The sequence below is a fragment of the Bubalus bubalis genome, chromosome 20 (genome assembly GCF_019923935.1).
Source record: "Bubalus bubalis isolate 160015118507 breed Murrah chromosome 20, NDDB_SH_1, whole genome shotgun sequence".
Taxonomy (NCBI): domain Eukaryota; kingdom Metazoa; phylum Chordata; class Mammalia; order Artiodactyla; family Bovidae; genus Bubalus; species Bubalus bubalis.
In genome coordinates, this window is record NC_059176.1 from 13,272,036 (window position 1) to 13,296,486 (window position 24,451).

The 24,451-nt window shown below is 49.3% G+C and overlaps 1 protein-coding gene and 1 long non-coding RNA gene across 4 annotated transcripts in view; one reads left to right on the plus strand and one right to left on the minus strand.

Annotated features, from left to right (window-relative positions):
- Positions 1-24,088, minus strand: part of SLC24A4 (solute carrier family 24 member 4) — a 188,267-nt gene extending 164,179 nt beyond the window's left edge. Inside the window, exons 1-2 of one of the 3 annotated variants that reach the window (XM_044932850.1) lie at positions 23,828-24,088; positions 20,379-20,489 (exon numbers count right to left, since the gene is read on the minus strand). In XM_044932850.1, the coding sequence (XP_044788785.1) occupies positions 20,379-20,427 (49 nt within the window). In that variant the 5' untranslated portion in view covers positions 20,428-20,489; positions 23,828-24,088. Of the gene's footprint in view, positions 1-20,378; positions 20,490-22,539; positions 23,348-23,827 lie in introns of those variants that run through there. The other 2 variants (XM_006071249.3, XM_006071250.3) reach the window with 2 other exon arrangements.
- LOC123330729 lies at positions 4,858-5,950 on the plus strand. Its single transcript, XR_006546818.1, has 2 exons — positions 4,858-5,375; positions 5,626-5,950. It is a non-coding gene; the product is annotated as an uncharacterized LOC123330729 (long non-coding RNA).
- Positions 24,089-24,451: the final 363 nt, after the last annotated feature.

Here is a 24,451-nt window from a genome sequence, read left to right on the forward strand (position 1 = left end):
CTGAGCAGACTTCAACCCCAGAGGCAGCAGGAGAGGTGTGAGGTAGGGGGGGACCCAGTCAATCTGAGAGGCAGGGAGAAGCTAACTGGAAAAATCTGGCTTCGAGGATTAGCTCAACTCAAAATAATGATTATTCAAATTGAATGGAGAATGACAGTGAATTTCTGATAAGTCTGCAAACTGCATCTCACTCTGCCAACTACTCCTAGAAAGAGACAACAGGGTACTACCATTTAAGACACAGATTGTGTCCAAAAGACAACTCCCAAGATGCAATTACAGGAGAGGAAAAGAGGTGACCAAACAGATGAGCCAGAACAAACCATAGCAAACAGACCATGAGAGATTGCGTCTACTACATAGTTTCAGGGTCACCTCTGTCCCTTGTTGCTATGTTGACATTGGGTTATATGAAACCAGGAATGCAGCAGAAAGGGAAATGGTGGACTTCTAAGACAGGTGAACTGAACAGGCAGCTACACCACGAATGGTGTGAGCTGAGTAGTGATGTGCCTTCAACAGTCAACAAAGCTGGTTGCCAGATGATCAATGCTGAACGCCTGCAGCTCAGAGTAAGTTCCAGACCGACTCACCCACACAGGCTCCTAGCCTGACTCTTCAAACCTAAAATGCAAACCCCCAGGCTTCGTGGTCTACTCTTCGTGATGGATTTTCACAGCCAATACAAAGAAGCACCTGCTCCTTTGGGCATGGAGGAGATGCACCCACTTTGGGCATGGAGGAGAAGATGGGCATGGAGGAGCCTGATGCACAAAAAGGAAGAAACAGTCCTTCTGCACCATGGATAGAGACCCGAGTATAAGAAGTCATAAAGACTCCTTAAGAGGACAATGTGGTCAAGAATTGAAATCATTCCTTGTGATCGTGAGGGTTTTTAAAAAATCATTCCTTTGATATCACATGTCTCTATGGAGTAAAACAGCTTGAAGATATTTCTGCCTGTTTGTTCAAACCACGTGTGCCACTCTCTCCCACTGGAAAGGGTGAAGGGGAAGGTCACCATCATGACACCATGGTCAGAGGTACCAAATCAGAAAGGGACTTTCCTGTCCCTGGGCTCTGCAGCTTGCCTACTGAGGGGACTGGTTACTAGTTTGAAGTGAATGTGTGGGCTTGGTTACCATGGGTTCACCAGCTCTGCAAATTGTGCTTCTGGGCCCAGGAAAGGAGCAGACCCTCTGGTGCTTATCTCACCTCAGCTTCCTGGTAAATTACCAGCGGGACAGAGCAAAACACTGCCATGATCTCTTCAGGGTTGAAGGTCTCCCTACAGAAAATCCCAGGACCAGGCACTCCCAAGAAGAGAGGACCAAGCTGGAAGGCTTAACTTGGAGGAAAAACAGTCCTTTGGCATGTTTCCTGGGCCCATGGTATGCTATTAAAAAAAAAAAAAACACCTATTAAATGCCTTTAAGTTTTTCCTCCACACTATGACACATCAGACCAAAGTGCGATTGGGTAATCAAGATCACCAGTTCCTGGAAATTAAACATGGATGGCAGACCACTAAACAATGGCTCCCAAGGTCAAGTCCTGCTGAGGCAAGTCCCTGTCTCAGGGAGGAGGAGCGTTTACCAGCCCAGGCCATCTGGCTGACAGCATGAAGGCCAGAAACTCAATCTCTCAAAGTGACAAGGAGAATCCACAGCCATCTTCCTGGATGAGAAGTAGTTGAACAGTGGTGCTCCTACTATCCTCTGTAAACAAAACCCTCCCAAACCAGGAAGCTTTGTCTCCTCTGTATTCAGCTCTGAGGCATGCCATGCTGTGGCAAGTCCACATCTGGGCACTAAACGGCAGCCTTAGTGACCACACATGCACAGGCCTGCCCCTGGCACGGGGGTGGGGGGACAAAATACACTTGTCAATATGGCCTGGGTTTATGGGAACCCGAGGGACTGCTAAGCACAAGGTCATCCCCTTGCTCTTGGGCACCCATGGCAGGAACGCCAGGGCAGGAGCTCGATCTGGGTGATGGAGACTCATGCAGAGACTGCAGCACGCAGCATCCTGGGACTCAATGGGCCGCGACTCTCACCCCAGCCATGCACTGCCACTGTGTGTGAACCTCAGTAAGTCCTCCCACCCCAGCTCCTTGTTAATGTCACCTGGGAGATTTAAGAATACCTCTCTCCAGGTCCCAACCTTAAAGGTCCTCATTTAATTGGCCCAGGGTGGAATCCAGGTATGGATAATTTTTTTTTAAAAGCTCCCTGGGTGAGTCTAAAACACAGCAGGTTAAGAACTTCAGCTTACAGACCTGGGAGTCTCACCAGGGCTGTAATATACAGGGTTGGAGAGAGTGGGCTAGACTGTTCAGCATTTCTCCACCCAAACTTCTCCCCACCTCCCACAATATTTGGGAAATACTAGGTTGAAAAAAGTTTAAAGCTCAGATACTTGTAGATTCACTTGTATATTCACAGCAACATTATTCACCACAGTCAAAAGGTGGAAACCACCACATATCCAATGATGGATGAATAGATAAACAAAAGGTGGTCTATACACAACAGATTACTCTGTCTTGAAAAAGGAAGGGAATTCTGACACATGCTACAGTATGGATGAACCTTGAGGCTGCTGCTGCTGCTAAGTTGCTTCAGCCGTGTCTGACTCTGTGCGACCCCATAGACGGCAGCCTACCAGACTCCCCCGTCTCTGGGATTCTCCAGGCAAGAACACTGGAGTGGGTTGCCATTTCCTTCTCCAAGGCATGAAAGTGAAAAGTGAAAGTGAAGTAGCTCAGTCATTTCGGACTCTTAGTGACCCCATGGACTGCAGCCTACCAGGCTCCTCCATCCATGGGATTTTCCAGGCAAGAGCACTGGAGTGGGGTGCCATTGCCTTGAGGACATTATGCTAAGTGAAACAAGCCAGTCACAAAAAGGAAAACACTATATGATTCCAGTTATACAAAGTATCCACAGTAGTCAAATTCAGAAAGGAGAATGGGGGCTGCTAGGGGCTGGGGGAGGGGGAAGGAGTCATCTCTAGTTTCAGTCGAGTTTCAGTTGGGGATGACCAGAAAGTTCTGGAGGGGGATGGTGGTAAGGGCTGCACACTTATGCAAACTGCACCTAATGTCACTACACTTCATACTTTAAAATGGTTTAAATGGTAACTTTCATGTCTTTTTCCATTATACAGGTTCTTAAGTTTAAATGTTTTCTGACTGCAGACTATTTCAACTTGAACATGCTATTGTGACCCAATCTGTTTCCACTAGAGGCAGACTTTACAAGTCTTCCCCAAAGTTATCTGATCACAAATGCTGTTTTGAACAAGAGACGGGGAGTAGGGCAGATCACCTTCAGGACCCGTGCTCATCGAAGCAACTCGGAGAATGCTGAACCAAGCACTAAACACAAGCTTTCCATATCCGAACCCTGGCTATGTAGCTGCTAGAGCATTAAGCAAAGCAGCTAACGGGAGGATCTCACTGAATTCTACCAAGACCCCTGCTGGGTAAGCAATATAGCCCTCATTTCATTGCTGGGGAAACTGAGGCTCAGAGAGGCCAAGTAACTGGCCCAAGGCTGCTCGGCTCACTGGCAGGGCTGGGACTCATATCTAGGACAGGCAGCCTCTACTCTCACTATAGTTAAGTTCCCTACATTTGAACAAGTTCTATCGAAGAGCACGTTTGTAAATCCAATGTGTTTTTAAGTCCAACAAAATTAGCCTAGGTTCCCAACTAACACGATTGGCTATATAGTACTGTGCTGGAATAGGTTTATGCCTTTCACACAAACACATTAAAATAAACAACCACAAAAAAATAAAGAAAGCATTTTTAATCTTAAAGCACAGTACCTCGAAAAGTACATGAGTACAACAGCTGGCATACAGGGGCTGGCATCGAATGAACAGGCAGGAAGAGGTTCTGATGGCAGGAGGGAGAGGAGGTGGAAGATGGTAGAGCTGAAGGATCATCAGCAATAGGAGACGGAGGGCAAGCTGCAATGTCACTCATGCCTGATGTTTGTTTTTTTGTTTTGCTTTTTTTTTTAATTTTATTTTATTTTTAGACTTTACATAACTGTATTAGTTTTGCCAAATATCAAAATGAATCCGCCACAGGTATACATGTGTTCCCCATCCCGAACCCCTCTCCCTCCTCCCTCCCCATTCCATCCCTCAATGCCTGATGTTTATGGAACGCACGTTTGCATCTTTGAACATTTGAAACATGAAGTTTCGTAGGTAGGAGACTTACTGTACTCCAAAGCAGCAGTGCTGATATCTCCCCTGAGCTTGTTAGGAATGCAGAGCCTCAGGCATCCCCCAGACCTCCTGCGTCTGCATTTTAACCAAGTCCCCAGGTGACCGTGAGCACATTAACGATGGAGACTCACGGCTCTGTGCTCTAACACGTGCACCGCCGTGATCTCTCGGGGCCCTTCTGACTCCATTGTGTGCGTTTAAATATTCACCGTGAGCTTGGAGCTCAGAGGCTGTGGAAGCAGCAGCAATGCCTGCCCAGTGCCTGTGGTCTACAAATTAGATACCAATCCCTTCCACTTCTTCCTTTCTTCCTCCGAATGCATACGGGCCACCCAAAGCCCTCAAGTCATTTAGATACTTGTCACACCACGCTACATTGGGATTTTTGCCAGTGAAGGAAAAACAAGCAAGGTTTTTAAGTGACCAAAGAAGTTTCAAAGCAATTCTTTCAAGGGTTTGCCCCCTCTGAGGCCCGTAGAAGAATTACTCAGAAATTAGAGAAAAGATGGAACAGCACAGCCAGTTCATTCTGCTACCAGTTCCTTTATAAACCCTCCAGCACACTGCCCCATCTAATTTAAAGAGCCCAGGTGATGGGGCTTCCATTTTCCTGGGGAGGCTGTTTGATGAGCCAAGGTTTCCTTTAAGAGGCTCTTCCCCTCCTGGTCTGAGGATTCCCCAGGTACAGCCTCCTGCAACCAGGTGAAATCACTGCCAAACCATGTCAAGTGCCTCCTCTCAACACAGTCTGCTTTGACAGAGGCTTAATAAACCAGAGTGACTTAGCTGCTCTAATCTCTGCTTCTAAGTCATTCTATCTACTCCATTAATCACCTCTATCGACACTCCTCCAGGTCTCCAGAGAGGTTCCACTTCTTTCTGGTAATGGGCTTCTCCAGACTGCAGACCAGACTTTCAACTTCAGGACTCCCATCTCTGGCTCTCATCCAAGTCCTGTAAAGGCAAAGTCCTGCATCCCGGGAGTCCCCACCCAATGCTCCTCCACACCGTGGGGGACGGGAGGGTCAGGCAAGGTCATCAGCCACTCTGAGGCAGCCCATTCAGCACAGAAGGCATTTCATGTGGCACGTGAATGGTCCTTGTCCTGATGTTCACCTCCAAATAAGGTAGGACCCAGAGGCCACCAGCCCACAAAGGGAGGCTGGAGCGCTGGCACTCTGCCAGGGGCCCTCGCGATGACACAAATCCTTCCAGGACAGGCACTCAGCTGCCCCTCTGCATACTCAGAGTGGGCAAAGAGCTACAGAAGTGGGACTCTGTGGGGCTCTGAGTGTTGGCTATCACCCAGAATAAGGGCCACAGAATTCTCTCTCTGCTAAATCTGGTTTTGTTTAAATGCCTATGTGTCACTTACAGCAAAAGCCTCTGCAACTGAAGCCTCTGCAAAATCCCATGGGGCTTAAGCCCAGCTGATACAGAAAGCGTCATAACCCAGGTGTCCCAACACGGGGGGCAGAGTGCAGAAGGAGAACGAGGATTGAGGTGACCCACGCTCCCTCACCAGTTGGCTGTGCGCCCCGAGACCAAGAACTGCATCCTTCACCCTGCACGAGCCAGATGGAGGAGCAGTGCCCTTCAGGCTTGGCACGATGCAGCCACAGGGCCCATCATGCCCACCTGAGCAAAGCCAGTTGAAAAGGGCCACTCTTGCCCCTGATCCAGCCGGGTCCTCTCTTACCACCCTATTTCTGCAACCACTGTACCCAGCACCAGGAATGTTGCACGCTCCCATCTGTCCAGCAAACACTACTTGCGTCAAAGCACATCTCAATGCTGCATGATGTCTTCCAGCCACGCCGGGCATTAGAGCGTCATTCCAGGTCACACATCGCAATCACACCTGTGGGCTCACCGAGAACAGGGCCTTCTCTTCCTACCCTCAGCACTGACCGAGGGCCTCACATACGGAGAGCCAATGAGTTCAGAACACAAAATAGAGGACAGAAACCAGCCATTGTGCTCAATACAAGGTTCTGGGCGAGGGTCCCTACAGAGGGGTCCAAGTCTAAAGAACAAAGGGGTGCTTCCCAGGCCTCCATCTTGGAAAATGGTGGTTTGTCCAGGCCCTTTATCTGGATCTGTGGTCAGAAATGACAGCTCCTACCTCCAACATCTGCTGAGACCTGCAGAAGATGCCTTTCTTCATCTAGTCCTCCACATCTGGCACAAGACGACCACTTTTGCCTAAATTTCTTTGCAATAGCTCATAACTGTTCTCCCTGTCTTCACTTTTTTTCTAGGCATGATGCTAAGAATGTTCACTTTATTACCTTAAAGTTAGTACTTTAAAGTTATCCCCCATGGTGCCAGCAAAGTCATCTTCCTAAAACACAGAGCTGCTCAGAAACCATCCGTGGCCCTCACTGCTTACAGGGTAGGGGACAAAGGCCTTCTGATGTTTGAGTCTCTTGGTCCAACATGCTTGTTACATGATGACTAGCCTCCCACACCCGCCCACACACGCTGTGCTCCAAGCTTACCCCGAGAACTAACTGTCCCTCACCCAGGGGACCCTTCATCATCTTCCCCAAAGAATACAAGCTTTGGGGCCAGGTGGCCTGAGTTCCAGTCCCCGCTCTGCCAATTCCAGGTTAGGAGAACTTTGGCCAACTATTTAAGCTCTCTGTGCCTCCCTCATATCTTTTGTAAACTGAATATAATACCCACCTACCACCTATCTTCCTAGGATTGCTACAAGGCTCAGCAAGGGAATGTGTAGGCCCATCTTCAGGGCCCCCTTTTGACAGGATGCTCTTGGATCCTGATATTTACGACCTACCTGTCCTTCTTGGGTTCTAATCCCCAGGATTGGAACACTTCATATTCCTACTTGTATTACACTCAATTTTGTATTTTGAGCCTGTCAACTGGAATGAGAGCTCCCTGGAGGCAGGATCACATCTAGGTCAGTTTTCACTTTCCCACAGGCCTAGGAGATAGTGTTATTCGATCTACACTCATCTGGCCGCCAAGTACTAAACTCAAAGATGGTTTCCTACCTGAGCTCAGAGAAACTGCCCTCAGGAGGCCTTCTAAGTAATTTTTTCATCCATGTGATTATTTTAATAAATCTTAAATCTTTCATAAATCTTAAGTACAGAGTTGAATCAGCTGGTATGGGATTGACCCAGCTAAAAGGCTAGTCCCTGAACTAGGCATGAATAATGGAATCAACAGTCAGACATTTATAAAGTGAAATGAGATAAACCAATGAGGCGGGTCATAAAAGCTGGTATTTGGAAAGATGTTCTAAAGACCTCCTGCATCTTTTTTTTCCTAGCCAGACATTCCACGAAGGGAGCCTTTCCTGCATACGGGCCATGTGCAGCACTTGCACCAAATCCTACTTGTGGTTTAATGAGTCAGTTCTGAAAAGGCCCAAATAACTGATTTTCTCCATTTCACAATGAAGGAATGTTCTTCAAAAGGTTAAGCATCTATTATAGTTATGCAAAGGGCTTCCCTGGTGGCTCAGTGATAAAGAATCCACCTGCCAAGCAGGAGAGACTGGTTCGATCTCTGGGTCAGGAAGATCTCCTGGAGAAGGAAACAGCAACCCACTCCAGTATTCCTGCCTGGGAAATTCCATGGACAGAGGAGCCTGATGGACCACAGTTCATGGGGTCACAAAAGAGTAGGCTATGCCTTAGGGACTAAACAACAACATAGTTATGCAAACAGTACTAATAATACTTATATAGCACCTGGCACTTGATCCTTAAAAGCCTTAGGATAAACAGCGTCATCATGATGCCCATTTCACAGGCAGAAAACTAAGGCTGTAATAGCCAAAATGACTCACTTGCGCAGGTTGTATCCGGGCCAGAATGCAGACTCTGATCTCCAAATTCCAGATCGCACTCATTAAGTCCCTCTTCACCAACAGAAGGGACCAGATGTGGAACACACAGAGCCTCCTGCAGCCTGCATGGTCCGGGCCATCTCAGCATCAACCATGCAAAAGGCCAACAGTACACATAGGTCCAGATATCGATTTCTTAACCTTTCTACTCGAAATGAAGCAAGTGCTGCCTTTACAAAATTCACCCTCATTCCTTTGTTTCTAAAAAATTCATCCTGTAAAATTATGTTCAATTTGAGTTATCTTTTGGAGGTAATCTCAGCAGCAAAAATCTGCTCAGTATTTGCTCTGTGCCAAGCTGTCCTATAAGTACGTTATGTAGACTAACATGCAACTCCATGAGGAAGGTGCTGTATGGGCTTCTACATGCACACACATACAGACACATACAGTGCTATTCTAGAGTTTGGGCTATATCAGTGAACAAAACAAACCCTGCCCCTTCTGTGACGTTAGGAGATAAAGTAATTAGTTCAAGGTCAGGTAAGTAGCAAGGTCAGAGGCAGGATTGGAAACCAGGCACATTGACTCCAGAGTCCATGTTCTTAACCCCTGAGCTCTTAACTCTTAATTCCTCTTGGCTGGGTGTCCTGATCTGTCCCAAAGCATCAACAGGCAAGTGGGGACAGCGGGGGAGACAGGAGTTGCTTTCGTGGGCTGCAGCTCCCTGCCAGGCAGAACGGGGACCTCTGTTGTCCAACCACTATTGGCTGCAAACTGAGTTCATACCCGACTCCAGCCTCAGTTCTAGAGCCAAGGATGCAGGGGACACAGCCGTGCCCTCAAGAAGCTCCCAGGCTAGTGCGGAAAGACTAGCAAATATTTCTATTAGCTTACCATCTGCTCTGGGCCCAGCACAACCTGTGAACTGGGGTGAACTGCCTGAATTGTGACTTGGGGTGGGGGCAACGTGAAACCATTTGCCAACTTCATCCTGAGCAGCCCCAGCATATCGCCCAACCCTACCTCCTTCTGCTTTAAAAAAAAAATCAAAGTAATCTGATTCAGCCTAGCCCTGGTTGAGCACTGACTCCCTGCTAAATCCCCAAAGCCTAATTACTTAACTATTGTGCATGGTAATCTTAGGAGGTGTTTGTTTTCTCTCTCCCCATGGGCAGCCAATGAGCATAAGGCAGTGGTTGCTAGTGAGCATTGCTCAGGTAGGAGATAAAGCTGTGATTTCTCGTGCAGCACTTTCCTATGGCCAAAGTACTAGAGTTTCAGCTTTAGCATCATTCCTTCCAAAGAAATCCCAGGGCTGATCTCCTTCAGAATGGACTGGACTGAACTGAACTTCCTATGGACCAAGCCCTCCACTTCAGAACACCCTTCAACCACCACCTCCTACCCTTCCAGGGCCCAATCAGGCTTCACCTTCTCCAAGGAGGGGACCCTTGCCCTGATCCACCATACTCATTCCTCCAGAGGTATTTGCCATAGGCGACTCTGTTATTTAAGCCCCCGACTCCTCCGTGCAAAGCCTATTCCCTGACAGCAGAGACTAGATCCCCCCCACCCCACTCCACCCCCAGTTCACAGCCTAGTACATCTCAGGCTTTGTAGACAGTTGAGAAATACACATTGCCATTAGGTCCTCAGGCAATGTCTTGAGACCGAGAGCTGCAGCCCCCTCCTGTGCTGAATTAGCAAAGGTTGCCATGGACTCAGAATCTGGGGGCACCTTCCCATGTGCAAGGGGACAAGCCACCGGGCAGCGAGCTCCTCTGCTTCTCGGCCACATAGTGACCTTCCTATTCCTTTCCCAAAGGGGACATGCACTGCCCTTTCAGAAGAAACTGTAAATTATTCCGGCACATTTATTTTTCTTCTTTTTTCGTCAAATGCTATGCTCCAATGGCCTCTTCATAATGGACAATGTTTTGTTTTTTTTTTTTAAAAAAAAAACCCTTTTCAAGCATTTGACTTTGCTATTGAGTTGAACGGCTAGATCTCTTCCACCCAAGGCAACACATGGCAATGCTTAATGATTTCCATTTTTAACTCAAGGAGGAACGTTCCTCAGAGTTCAAGAGGAAGCCGAGTGGGCGCTCTGGATTGCGGGAGGCCCGCATGGCGTCAGGAGCGGAGAATCTGGAAGTCAACGGGGGGAGCAGATGGCCCAGCAAGGAGGCGAGATTGCTAGCAGATGGCCCCCATAGTTTGGATAAGGCAAAAAGAAAAAAAAAAAGAACTTTTGATTGCAAACAAATTGGTATTAGAAGCATACCAAGAAGAGAGGCCCACACAGATGTTTGCTGTTGCAATGGGCAGGCATTCTCTGTTCCTTTTGGGGGGGGGTACCCAGTCAGTGATGGAGGCTGGAATTGCAATGCAAGTCCTCATCTCTAAATTATCTTTTTTCCACCCGGTTTATTCATAATTATGGATAAGGATGTAGGCACACAATTCAGGCCATCCAAATTAAAATGCTTGGCCCCACAGAGGAGGTGTAGGGCAGTGAACGCATTCTGCAGGATATTGTTCGGGTGGATACAATGTCATTAGAGGTCTATATCACAACTCAGAGAGTGCACAACACCAAGGGTGAATCCTGATGTAAACTACGGTTGTGGTTAACAATAATGGACGAATATTGGCTCATCGACTGCAACAGATGTACCGCAGCAACGCCAAGTATTAACGGGGAAGCTGGGAAAAAGAGGAATAATAGAGGAACTCTATTTTCTTCTTGAATTTTCTAAAAACCTAAAACAACTCTAAAACAAAGTTCTGTGGATTCTCTCTAGCACACACACATAGCTGGCTCTTCTTGCTGGCTGGGTGACCTTGAACTGGTCACTTAACCTCTCTGAGTCGCCTTTTCCTTATCTTCAAAATGAAGACACTGATAACACTGACCCAGAGGGTTTTTATGAGGAGTAAGTAAGTTAATACCCAGAAGGCACATGGAATAGCTCCTGCCCCCAGTACGCTGGTATTAGCCGTGATTATAATGATGGCCACAGACATCGTGTGCCAGCTACCCTGAGATACTTCAATCATCCATCATGGGATTTAAGGCTTGCAGCAGCCCTACGAGGCAGGTAGGAAATGCTACTATCCTCATTTTACAAAAGAGAAAACCTGAAGCTTAGAGAGATTATATAACTCGCTGAGGGTCACGTGGCTGGGCAGTATGGGTGAGGTGGGACTCAAACCCACACGTCTGCCTTCCCCACCACAAGCTGCCATGTCCGAGAAGGAAAGAGCTGGCGCTCTCTGGACAGGACCACTGTCTGGCTGCTGGAAGGCTTTGCACGTATCCTATGTAATCTCGCTTTGGAGGGTGGGGGCTGTGAGAGAGGGACAGGGGTGTGGGGGAAGGAGGGGGAGTAGAAGGGGAGAGACCAACCCCGAGGGCCAAGCAGGATCTTGGCAGAGCCAGTATTAGAACCCAGACTTTGGCTCCTAAACCACTTGATCCGCTGTATTAACATATCCACTTCACCACGTGAAAAAGCCCAGAGTGATCGCCCCGATGACAGGCTGCTCTCTTCCTTGGCCTCCACCTGTGGCTGTGCCAGCCTATCTCTGTGCCAAGGCAGATGGTGACAACGGCCCCAAGAAGCCACCTGGCTCCTCTGGAGGTTGCCCTTTGCAGGAAAGCCCCTGCCCAGGCTGGACCGCCCGCTCTGCCGCCTGGGGCAGAAACTGAACCGTGATCTCCCTGCCCACAGGGATAAGTTCAATTCTTGCTTTTCCAAAGCAGCATTTGCTTTTACATAACAACTTTCAAACTTGGGATGTGTGACTTGTTTCCCAAGCCTGCTGGAGCAGCCTCCGAACAGACGTTCGTTCAGAATCCAGACACTTCATCTCGTCTCCGGTACCACCTCACCTCCACACCCACGCGGCCTGATGTACTTTTTGCAGCTCTGGGTCCCCTCCTCCTACTCTTGCCTTCTCGTGCTTTCTGCACCTCTGCTCCGCACACTGGGGGTGCCTACAGGGACCCACAGCAGTGGGTTCCTCCTCCGTGATCACATGTCCTCCTATCCCGGCTCAATACCAGCTCCTGTGTGCAGGACATCACACCCCCCCACCCACCCCCTCTCCTCTCTCCTTGGTCTATACATGTAGCCCTGACCTGGAACAGAAAGGGAAAGTAGATCAGAGCCAGGCTGACTGCAAAAGATCCTTCACCTAGAATGTGATCCAATACCTCTGCTTTCCTGAAAATCTAGAGCCTCCCTTCATCTTCACATACCTCTCAAGAACCTGTTTGCCCTCTCTTCCCCCCCGGCCTGCCCTCTGTGGACACTCTGATGGGCTGAATGCATGCATGCTCAGTCATGACTGACTTTTTTGTGACCGCATGAACTGCAGCCTGCCAGGTGCCTTTGTCCATGGAATTTTCGGCAAGAATACTGGAGTGGGTTGTCATTTCCTACTCCATATGGACTGAAGGTGTCCCCACAAAATTCCTTTGCTGAAGCACTAACCGCCCCCCTCCAAGGTAATGGTGTTAGAGATGGGGCCTCTGGGAGGTCACGTGGGTGGCACAAGTCATGAAGGATGGCTTTGGACCTGATGGGATTAGTGGCCTCACAGGAAGAGCCAGCAGAGTTGTTCTCACTCGCTCTCTCCTGCCACGTGAGGATACACATAGGCCAGGAAGCACGTTCTCACAGGAGCCTGACCATGCTGGTATCCTGATCTTGGACTTCCAGCCTCCAGAATTGTGAGAAAATACATCTCTGTTGTTTAAGCCACCCAACCTATGATATTTTTGTTATGGCCACCCAAGCAAAGACACAGCACCATGAGCCCTTTCAAAAGACATATGTGAAAAGCAGGAATATCAAACATGATGAAGAAAATTCCTCCAGCATCAATGGGGGGAACCAAGCTCCTCTCTCCCTTTTCAAGCACAAGGCACAGGATGTAGGAAGCCCAAATGAACAGGAGTGACACGGCAGAGGCAGGGCCACTGATTCCGTCTCAAATGTGTGGGAAAAGGCAGTGTAAGAATGGGGGAAGGCATTCCCACCCCAGCTGAGAAGCCAAAGGATAAAACGCTGCCCAAATGCCAAGAGATGAAAACCAGTTTCTCTATTCAGAGGCAAGTTCTGCAAGGTACACCATCCTCCAGCATCCCAAACCTCCAAAAGGTTAAAAACAAATAAGAAACGTAAATGTATTTCCAGAAGAGAAAACAAACAGTGTGTGGTAAGATGTTTACTTCTTAACTTATCCTCATAAAATTCAATTGACAGATAGTTTTCCAGCCCCTATAATACACAGGCACTGTGTCATCTCTGGGATAAGCAGATTAAAAAAATAATCATGAAAATGGAAGCTGATGTGTGAACATGTGTGTATAAATGCTTGATGGGTATTAACTCATTTAATTCTAACAACCCTATGAAATGAATGCAATTATCACCCCCTTACCACCATCATTTTACAAAAGGAAACACTGAAGTACCTATTATGGTTTTAAAGAGCAAATGAGCCTTGTCTTTTATATCCTAGTTGAGAGAGGCAAACAATTTAACAATAGATATAGAGCCTGTTAAAAGCTCAACCAAGAGAATCAGTGACATAGAAGGCTACTTTGGGTTGAGTGATCAGAAAAGACCAGTGGGAGCTGGCAATCACACAAAGGAACCCATCTTGGAAGATTGGGGGTGGAGGAGTTATGTGGTCCCCAGAAGCTCCAAAAGTCAGTCACAGAATGTGTCCATCACTGGATCTCACAGGTCAGTGCCAGGCTCAGGCATCTGTAGCTCTCAGAACCTCCCAGAATCACAGGTCCCACCCTCAACTGTCTTCAAACACTCCAGCTGTCACCACAGAGAGATGTGTGGAAACCCTTTGGGTCCTGATGCAGACTGAAGGTTTGTGTCTCCCTGAAACTCTTATGTTGAATCCCTAACCCCCGAATGTGATGGTGTTTGGAGGTGCAGCCTTTGGGAAATGATTAGATTTATTTGAGGTCATGAGGGTGGAGTCTGCCTGAGAGGATTAGTGCCCTTCAAATAAAGGGAAAGGAGACCAGACCTCCAGTTCTCTCTCCACCATATGGACACACAGTAAGAAGAAAGCCATCTGCAAGCTAGGAATGGAACTAGCCAACACCTTGATCTTGGACTTCCCAGCCTCCAGAGCTGAGAAATAAACATCTTCTCTTGAAAGAGAAAGAACAAATATCATATATTAATGCATGCATATGGAATCTAGAAAGATATTGCTGATAAACCTACTTGCAGGGTAGTAATGGAGATGCAGACATAGAGAATAGATTTGTGGACACGGTTGGGAAGGAGAAGGCGGGACGAATTGAGAGTAGCATGGAAACATGTACATCACCATATGTAAAGTACATAGCCAGTGGGAATTTGCTGTAGGACACAGGGAGCTCAACCCAGAGCTCTGTGACAACCTAGAAGGGTGCAATGATGTGGGAGATGAGAGAGAGCTTCAAGAGGGAGAGGACATATGTATACCTATGGCTGATTCATGTTGATATATGGCAGAAACCAGCATAATATATCCTCCAACAAAAAGTTTGCAAAAATAAATGTCTGCTCTTTAAGCCACCCAGCCTCTAATGCTTTGTCTGTCAGCCCAAATTAAGGCAGTTCCCACAGGATTCAGTGTCCTGTCCTTCATTCCTATTTCATGCATTTTGTAGGGAGGACCCAGTGCCTCTGGGGGAAGAAAAATAAATGACTTTTCCATAGACTTCAGTGGTCAAAACGAAGCTTGTTTTGTTTTTGTTTGTTTGTTTGTTTTTTGCTATTTTTGTGTTTTTTTTTTTTTTAGCTTCCCTACATTTAAAAAGAAACCAAACTGTGTTTCAGGAAAATCACTATGTCAGACCAAGTCTGAGGCTTCATTTAACATTCAGATACTTACTGAAAGTCTACAAAGTGGCAGACAGTGTCCTAACCCAGTGCGGCTTGGCCTTCAGTGGGCATGGGAGCCCCCTGCGGGATTCTGTTAGGATGCAGACTCTGACCCTGCAGTAGGTCTGGGGTGGGCCTGAAACTCTGCATCCCTAACAATCCCAGGTGATGCCAACCTCACTGAGCAGCCAGACTGCAGCCCAGCAAGTGCATCAACTCTGGCTTCAACTTGGAATAAGCTGGAGACGTCTGAACAAGTCCTGAGTTCTGGGCTGTACCCCAGAGAAAGGCAATCAGACACTCCAGGGTGGGGCCCGGGCATTTCAAAAGTGCTCAGTGGGGACTTCCCTGGTGGCACAATGGATAAGAATCCACATATCAATGTAAGCAACACAGGTTTGATACCTGGTACGGGAAGATTCCACATGCCTTGGAGTCTCTAAGCCCATGTACCTCAACTAGTGAGCCCGTGTGCCCTAGAGCCCCACAACGAGAGAGGCCCGGGCACCACAACGCGGAGTAGTCCCTGCTCTCCACAGCTAAAGAAAGCCCACGTGCATCAGTGAAGACTCAGTACAACCAGAAATAAAGTGCTCAGTGATCTGAACGTGCGGCCAGGGTTTAGAATCACTCTTCTGGACATAGAGCAGTGAGCTAGGTAGCCCTCAAGGGGAGACAGATGAGAAATAACTAAATTATTTTAGACAGCAGAGACTTATGTCATAAAAACAGCATGGGATAACGTGATGAGGTCAGCGGGGGCTGGGGGGAGGGGAGGGGGGCACGCGGGAATTACACTGAAGCACAAATAACAAGATAGAACCACCACCGAGATCTGAAGAGATGACCCCAGGCTGAGAAAAGAGCCCACTTTCCACCTCAAGTCTTAAGGGATGACAAGAGCAGGGTCCCATTTGTGTTTTTAGGACACAAAGCTGACAGGCACACAGGTTGCACTCTGAGGGGAGAATAAAAATAAGACATGTTTCCTTCCTGGAGGTTCTTATGAAAACATGAACTAATGATTGCTGAGCACCTACTGTGGGCAATGCTTCTGGTCTGGGAACTGACACAGCAGGCCCTTCTGCAAGCTCCACATGAAGAAACATGTGGAGAGACTACATGGGGAGACCACATCCCTAAAAGACCCCATCTGATAGAGCACAAAGGGGGCAGTCTAGCTGGTGGAGAGGGATGCACGGTGGATTCTCAGAGGATGCAAGAAACTTGTGATTCTTTACCGGCAGCTTCTATAACTGTGTAGAAAAGAAGGCAGCCATCAAATGCCACCTTGTCACCACTCCCCTCCACAACCCCGACACTAACTGGTAGGGAGCTCTGGTCTACCTTCATCACAGCACCCCAGAACAGGACTGTTACAAAGCCACCTCCTGAAAATGCCTACCCCTGCTGGCTCCCAAGGGGAGTTCAGGTGTTGGAGGAGGAAGCTTCAGTCCCATCCCTCCAGACTCAGAGCCTGTGACCTAACTCTAAGCAGGTCCAGGCCCAACACTCCCCTGGCCAAGCAGCTGGCTTAAGGAAGTCACGTGACTCAAGTCACACCAACCCACCAGAACCTCGGGGCTTCTGCAGAAACACCTCAGGCAGCAGCACTCTGTCCAGCATTTTGGGGTCTGGGAGGACCTAAAGCCAGAGCTGTGGTCACTGCACACTGGATGATATCCGAGCTCAGAGGCAGAAAGTGAGCATCACAGTTCACCTTTGATCTCAGCCAATAAATCCCCTTTTTTGCTAAACCCAGTTTGGGGAGGTTTTCTGTCACTGCAGCAGAGGCCTGCTTCATCTAGACCCCCAGACTCTGCAGAACTGCCTCGGACTCATCCTTCATTCTCCAAGCCCCTGATGTGGTCCTGTGAGGCTGCTGCCCGGAGGACCTCTGCAGTCCTCCCGTGTCCCTGAGTCCCCTGGGTTGGGACTCTGTCTTCTCTGCTGGATTATGATCTGCTTGATGACAAGGGCTGCCTCTTATATTTGCTTCTGCCTCCACTAAGTGCCCATTTGTGAAATGGAAAGGGGGCTAGATATTCTCATGGTCCTCGGATGAAGAGGCTGGAAGGGAACTCAGGCTTCGGCCCCATCTGGCCTGGGCAGAGAGCAGGGGCAAGTGCAATAGGGAGGGCATGCAATCAGAGCCAGGTGACCCCAGGATGCTCATGCCAGCCAAGAGTTCCTGGGGAGTCACTAAACTTCTGAGCCTCGTGTTCCTCACCTTTGCAAAAACACTGAGGTGTTTACTGTTGGAAAGGGCACTTTCATTCCATCACCTGACCAATATTTACCGAGTCCTTTCTATCGTGCAGGACACTATCCCAGAAACAGCTGATACAAAGCGAACTCTTTGGAACCCCGCGGACTGTAGCCCACCAGGCTCCTCTGTCCATGGGATTCTCCAGGCAAGAATACTGGAGTCGGTTGTCCTTTCCTTCTCCAGGGGGTCTTCCCGACCCAGGGATCAAACCCGTGTCTCTCGTGTCTCCTGCATTGGCAGGCGGGTTCTTTCCCACTTGTGCCACCTGGGAAGCCCAATCCAAGTGACTTGTTGCTAAACATTTTGCCAGTTTCCCTGCTTCCGTCTTTGAAGGGGGACAAAACCAGGCATTCCTGCCAAATAGGGCTGACTGCTCCATAGTTAGTGGAATAATTTTTGATCAGACAGTACACTGAAGAGATAGGAGCAACAGTAGGGCATAGGAGACTCTAACCTAAGAAATGGGGTCCTGACTAAGCCAATGTGCCCAGACTACACGTGACAGAAGCTACAGGAGGAAGACACAGCCAGTCCGGGATGAGAGCCTGGTGAGCTAGAAATCAGTCCAGAACGCACTCCCCCTCTTTACCCAGGGTGAAAAAGCGTTCCCCACATGGATGGTGCTGATTTTAGCATCTCAGGAGACTGGAATGAGAGGATGGGCCCATCCACAGTTCCTGGCTGTACACATGTTCACGGGTTAGTCCCACACATGTGTCAGCCACTTCCTGCTGCTGGAAGAATGTGCTGAGGGAGGTGAAATGCAGGACAGCACCACTGCCCACTGGGTCACCAGGACAGAAGGGAGTTCAAAGGGAATCCCAGCGGCTTCTCTGCGAGGTCACCCACCCCATCCCCATCAAGCAGAGGGTGAACAATTTAGAGATTTACCTAAACCTCTGTGTCCCAGATGGACTCCTCAGACAGCATTTTGAGGGAAGGGAAGTTGATGGTGTTGAAAACAGGCTTTGAGGGAAGGCCCTGGCCTTCCTTGGTGCATGGAACTAACCAAACATTTCAGACCCACAGGCCTAGGTTCCGGGACCAGCTTCCCCACTTAAAAGTTTCATGACTTTGAGCGACTCCTGTCTCTTCCCTAGGTATTTACCCGCCTGTAAAATGTGGATAAGACTTGCCTATGAAAACAAGGGCTTCCCAGGTGGCACTAGTGGTAAAGAATCTGCCTGCCAATGCAGGAGACACAAGAGATGCGGGTTCAGTCGCTGGGTGCGGAAGATCCCCTGGAGAAGGAAATGGCAACCCACTCCAGTATTCTTGCCTGGAGAATCCCATGGACAGAGGAGCCTGGTGGCTACAGTCCATGGGGTCGCAAAGTGTTGGATACAACTGAGCAACTGAGCGCAGCACTGCGTTGCTGGCACTCCCATGAGAGTAAGCCACAGGAAGACTGCCTCCTAACCTGTTCCTTTGGCCCGGGTTTCTGATTCCTTTTTCACACAGCCCCATGCAGAGCCTCACCCGGTTCTTCTAACAACCCTAGAGTAGGAGGCAAAGTTCTACTCTTCCCATTTTACAGGTAAGAAAACAGACATCTAAAAAGACTGACTTGCTTGGCAACTTGGTGGAAAAGCTGAGTGGTATCCATCTAAAATAAAACCTCCATAGAGCGTGGAGAAAAAGGAACCCTCCTACACCCTCGGTGGGAATGTAAATTGGTGAAACCACCATGGAGAACAGTATGGAGGTTCCTTAAAAAACTAAACACAGAGTTACCACGTGATCCTGCACTCCCACTCCTGGGCATATATCCAGAGAAAACCATAATTTGAAAAGATATGCACTCCATGTTCCCCAGTGTTCATAGCAGAGCTATTTACAACAACCAAGACACAGAAGCAGCCTAAATGTTATCAACAGATGAATGGATAAAGAAGACACACACACAAGGGAATATTGCTGGGCTATAAAAAAAAAAAAAAAAGAGTGAAATAATGCCATTTGCAGCAACATGGATGGACCTAGGGATGATCATATCAAGCAAGAAAGACAAATATATCACTTATATGTGGACACTTAAAAAATGATACAAATGAACTTATTTATAAAACAGACATAGACTCACAGACATAGAAAGCAACTTTCAGTTACCACAGAGATGGGGGTAAATTAGGTGCCTGGGACTAACATATACACACTACTGTACGTAAAATAGATAAACAGCAAGGTTTATAGTATAAACCCACGCTCTATAGTATGGGGGACTGTACTCAACACTCTGTAATAACCTAAATGGAAAAGAATCTGAAAGAGAATAGACATTTACGTATAACTGAATCACTTTGCTGTACACTTCAAACACAACATTAGAAATGAACTGTACTTCAATTTTTTAAAATAAGAAGATAAAACTTCATGGTTCCCAAAGAGCTTTCAAATGCATCATCCCACTGAGTCCTTTGCACAAGGAGCCCCAAGTTTGGGAGCTGAAGCTAAAACCTAGGACTGGCCTATCTGAGCTTCCATTAGTTGGCCAGTACAGCTCCTGGGAAGAAATCTCTACCCATTTAAGCAAAGCCTGTGTCTGGCAAGAAGAACAGACAAGACTGGGTCCCTACAGCCTCTGACCCCCTGGAGAAGTCTGAAGAGGAACATCAAACCACCTCCCAGGGCGAGGAGAACCATCTCTCAGGTTGTAATGATACCTGGAATTCCTCTCCCAGAGAAGGGGCCCGAGTGTGTCCCACCCCTGCAGCGACCCTGGGTGGTATGACCTGGTGGGTCATCCCAAAGTGTCCTCTCCCAGAGCAGCTGGGTGTGCTGCCCCTGGAGTTCCATCAGATGGACTCAGCGAGCAAAAGGGAAAGAAAACGAAGACATCCAGACAAACAAAATGGGGGGTGCAGGCAGAACACTGACCCTTCAGTAGCACTGTGAGGACAAAAACTGAAAATCGAAAACTCTCCAATGTGACCTTTTCAGTTGTTGGATAAAGAACGTGAGTTGCTTAGCAGCACAACTGATTAATGTCTATATGTTAGCTTCAACTCCTTATTGCTACCCTTTCCCATTCAGGGTCACAAAACCATCTTTTCTCAGCTCTGGTGACGACTGTCTACATCCATACCATCTTGAGGCCAAGTCAAATGCGTTGGGAAGAATCTCTTACCAGGATCTGTGCAATTCTTAGCTGCCTCAGTCCCATTCACTGGTGCCATCAGCCTTCTATTTCTCCATGTGTCTGGGAGAACATATTTGCTCACAGAAGCTGTTCTGTGCCCTGGATTGGAAAATAAGTCACAGACACCATGAGATCAACATGGCACCTACATTCTTACAATGGCCGTACAGCATATATCTAGCTCTGTCAGCAACAGCCCTGTTTGACTATTTAAAGCCATCTGCAGGGAGTGATACCATTACTGAAAGCACAGTATCACCTGCTCACCTACAGTAATCTGTTTCCTAGATCTAGTTCATTGTTTCTAGTCCCAGATAGGTCAGCATGCGCTCTGACCTTGGCCAAGATTGCTTCGGTCTCAGCCCCTCACAAGTGCAATACAGGGTTTAGACAGGTGACCATTAAGTTCTTTAAGTTCAAACATGCTCAGGTATCCCAGCCCTGAAGGATAAAGTCAGCAAACAGGTGCAGAAAGGTGATGGGGTCTGGCCCAGGACTTCGCACCCTTGAATGTGCGTACAAATCACCTGGGAACCTTGTTACAATGCACATTCTGGTTCAGTAGGTCTGAGCCAGGACCTGGAATTCTACACTAACAAGCTCCCAGGTGACACCGATTCTGATGGTCCGAGGGCCATACTGAGTAACCAGGAAGATCACTGGAGTGGATGCTGATGACCAAGTGCAGCTGAACTCCTAAAGGCCTTCCTGATCCAGCAAATAAAAAATAATTCTCACTTTAAGACCTTTAAAGTATTCATTTACCTCTCCTGAGGTGCACACTGCTTCAGCTGGGTAATAATACCTCTTCTATAATGCTGACATCTAAGAGCCTCTAGGTATTTTGTTATTTCTAGTGTGTAATTGAGGGAGAAAACACATCAACTTGCCCAATTGCAAAGCACCAGGTACTATGGTGTTCAAAAAACCTTTCTGGATTTCTTTAGGAAAGGGCAAGTTTTGTTTAATCTTTCATCCTCAAATCACAAAGTTTGAGTTTTGAAAGGCTGTATAAAGTTTAATGAAGCGCCACCTGATTTTTATCAATCAATATGAGCCTCTCTAAATTGTCCCTAACTGCTCAAGAAGGTACCATCTGCTTTATTCCCCATATCCTGATTGTTAAATCACAGCATTTCTTTCGTTTTCTTAAATGTTTGAAAATACACACATATATACATATGCACATATATGTATAACCGAATCACTTCGCTGTACACCTGAAACTAACACATTATCAACTATACTTCAATTGAAAAGTTGAAATAAAGTTGCCAGAGAACATTAAAAATTAAAATAGAATATTAAAAACAACACTAAAAGGTCCCCAGCACCCATACAATGGGAACGTTAGCCACTCTGAATGTCTCTGAAGGTCCCGCCTGGGCTCACATCCCCTACTCCATCCCTAATATTTTCTGTAAGTTTCTTTTTCTCTCCATCTTAAATGTGCATATCCTAAGCAACTCCCAAATTTCCTTGTCTCTTCTCGGATGCAAGGCGTGTGGATAGTGGTTCCAGACACCAACACTCTAATTCCGCGGGGATTAAGAGGAGTTGAAAAGTGATTTGAAACACAGCGGCAACCTCCCCAGGGGACAGACTGCCCCACCATTTTTAGGGTTTGGAGAGGACGCGTCAGGACACCCCGGGCGCCCCTTCGGCAGGGGCGGGGGCGAGAGCTGAGACTCAGTTCCCAGCCTCAAAACCTGGGTTTTCGAGGGACGAGGAAAGCAATCTTCCGTGCTCTGCAAAATTGGAAGGAGGTCCATTCAGTCTCCTCCGCCCCAGGCCAAGAGAATCCATACATGGACCTCGCCGCTGCGCTCCCCACACTCCCTGGGCACCCCCAGGGACAGAACTCTGGCGCCGGAGGGGCCAGTGGTTCATGCTTTCGCCTTAGTAACACAGACCTGCAGCCGCGTTCTGAGCCCCCAGCGGCCGCGCGCAGCTCAGGGGAACAGGCACCAGCGCTCAGAGCGTAGCCATCAGCCCTCCTGGGTGCGCTCTACCTGCCTGATGGGGAGGGGACTGGATGAACCCTTGGAGCTAACCTGGCTGGGAAGAGAGGGAACACCTCTCAGAACTGCCCCGCGATTTTCCAGCCCAAACCCCCCAACTCCCCGGGCAGGCCCGCACCATTACCTACCCCAGCTGCCAAAGAGGCCAGACGCACAGCACACCAGGGCCAAAATCGCGCACACGAAGCCAACTTGCTGCGGCAGCATCTCTCGCCTCCTGCGAACTTTGCGCGGCCCGGGGGGCCCGCGGAGCGCCATTCCGCAGCGCCTGGATGCCGCCTCTGTCAGAGGATGGGGAGCCCCAGCGGCCGGAGTGCTATCTGGGGCCGAGCGGCGTGGACTGGAGCGGGCGACTCGAGGCTCAGAGGCCAGGGGCTCCAGGCCAAAGGTTCATGGCCCGCGGGCAAGCTCGGCAGGGAAGCAGGGAGAGGAGGTGGGGGGCGCGCGGCGCGGCCGGAGCTCAGAGTCCCGCGCGCGGTGTGCGCGCTCCGCGCACCATGGCTCGGTGGCAAGGAGGCGACGCCGGTACGGTGGCGCTGGCGGCCCTGGATCGCAGGGCTGGCGCAGTACCGGCGCTGGTGCCGCTACCTGCCTGCTCAGCCTCGGCGCCCTCGCCCGGCCGCAGCCCTGGGAGCAGTGCCCCGGGGCGCCCGTGGGAGCACTCAGTGCGCCCCCGCGCGCCGCGCCGCCGCTCCCACTCGTAGCATCCTCCCCCTCCAAGTTTGGCGGCGGTCGCCGGCCAGCGATGCTCCCTTGCTTCCCGGCGAGCCGAGCCGGGCCGGCCCAGTGCGCTCAAGTCGGGAGGCAGACTGGACGCGCGGGACCTGCGACCCTCGCCGCGAGCCGCCTAGACGTCGGCCCTCCGGGGTTGAGCTCTCCCCGGGAACTTTGTCTCCGGCTACCGGCGCCTGCGTCTGCGAGGCCGTGGCGCCTCCCGCCTGCAGCTCTCGCCTCCCTTCTCCTCCCCTCCTGCCCCTCCTCCCCAGCACGTGTACTCCTCCCCTAGGGCGCACTCGCCGGTGCGCTCCTCCCTTCCCCGGCGAGGCTCAACTACTGACCCACACAGTCTCCCTCCTTCTCCCTTTTTCTCTCCCCCCGCCCCGACGGAGCCGAAACTAGCCCTTCTCTAACCCTGCGGGGCTGCTGCAGAAAGGAACAGGTTATGGCACCGCAGGGACTCTGGAAACTAGGGTTTCCGTAGAGCGGTCGCTCTAGTCCGGGCTCTGCACGACCCCTGAGGCGACCCGAGGCCCCTACACCCCCGCGGGGCGGGAGATGCAGGAGAAGATTAATTGCTCGAGCTGAGATAACAAACACGTTTGCACCAAACCAACAAGCGCCCGCGCCCGCGGGGACCAGCTCCTGCAGGGCTCTCGGGGAGGGCGGGGGAGCCGGCGGCGGGGGCGCAACGCTGACCTGCAAAACGCAGGAGACCCGTTGGAGAGAAACCCGAGAGTTCTGCCGCCCCGCCGCGGAGAGTTGAGCTTTTGATGTTCTGGAGCCGTACAGCTTCACGGGGCTTTCTGGGTTTGGTTTTGTTTTTCCTTCTTCTCTCTGATCGGCCCTCTACTGTAAACCGCTTTAAAAATGGGGCAGGAGGCAGAATTTCAGAAGAGCAGCCGCTGAGTTGTAATCCAGGTGCAAGCAGGTGGTGGGGACCTTGAGCGAGAGGGCCTCAACCCCTGGGAATGACTTCTTCCCCTGGCCATGGAGCACCTAGTTAGAGCGTGCTAGGGGTTAAGTCCATGTAAAATCCTTTTTGGAACAAGGCCAGGTCTGTTTAATTAAATAAATACACACCCACCGAGTTGCGGGATCAGCGCCAAGTGCCAGTCAGAGAACAAAACAACCAAAATATGTGTACTATCCAGTTCCTGCTTTCAAGGAACCCCAAATCAAAGGGGAGCCAGACCCTTAGATAAATGCTGGTTTAACAGAGTCAGTTGCAAAAGTCACTGTTTTTGCAGAATGTGTGTTATTTTATTATTACTCAAAATGTGGTCCACAGCAGCATAAGCATTGCCTGGGAGCTTGCAAGAA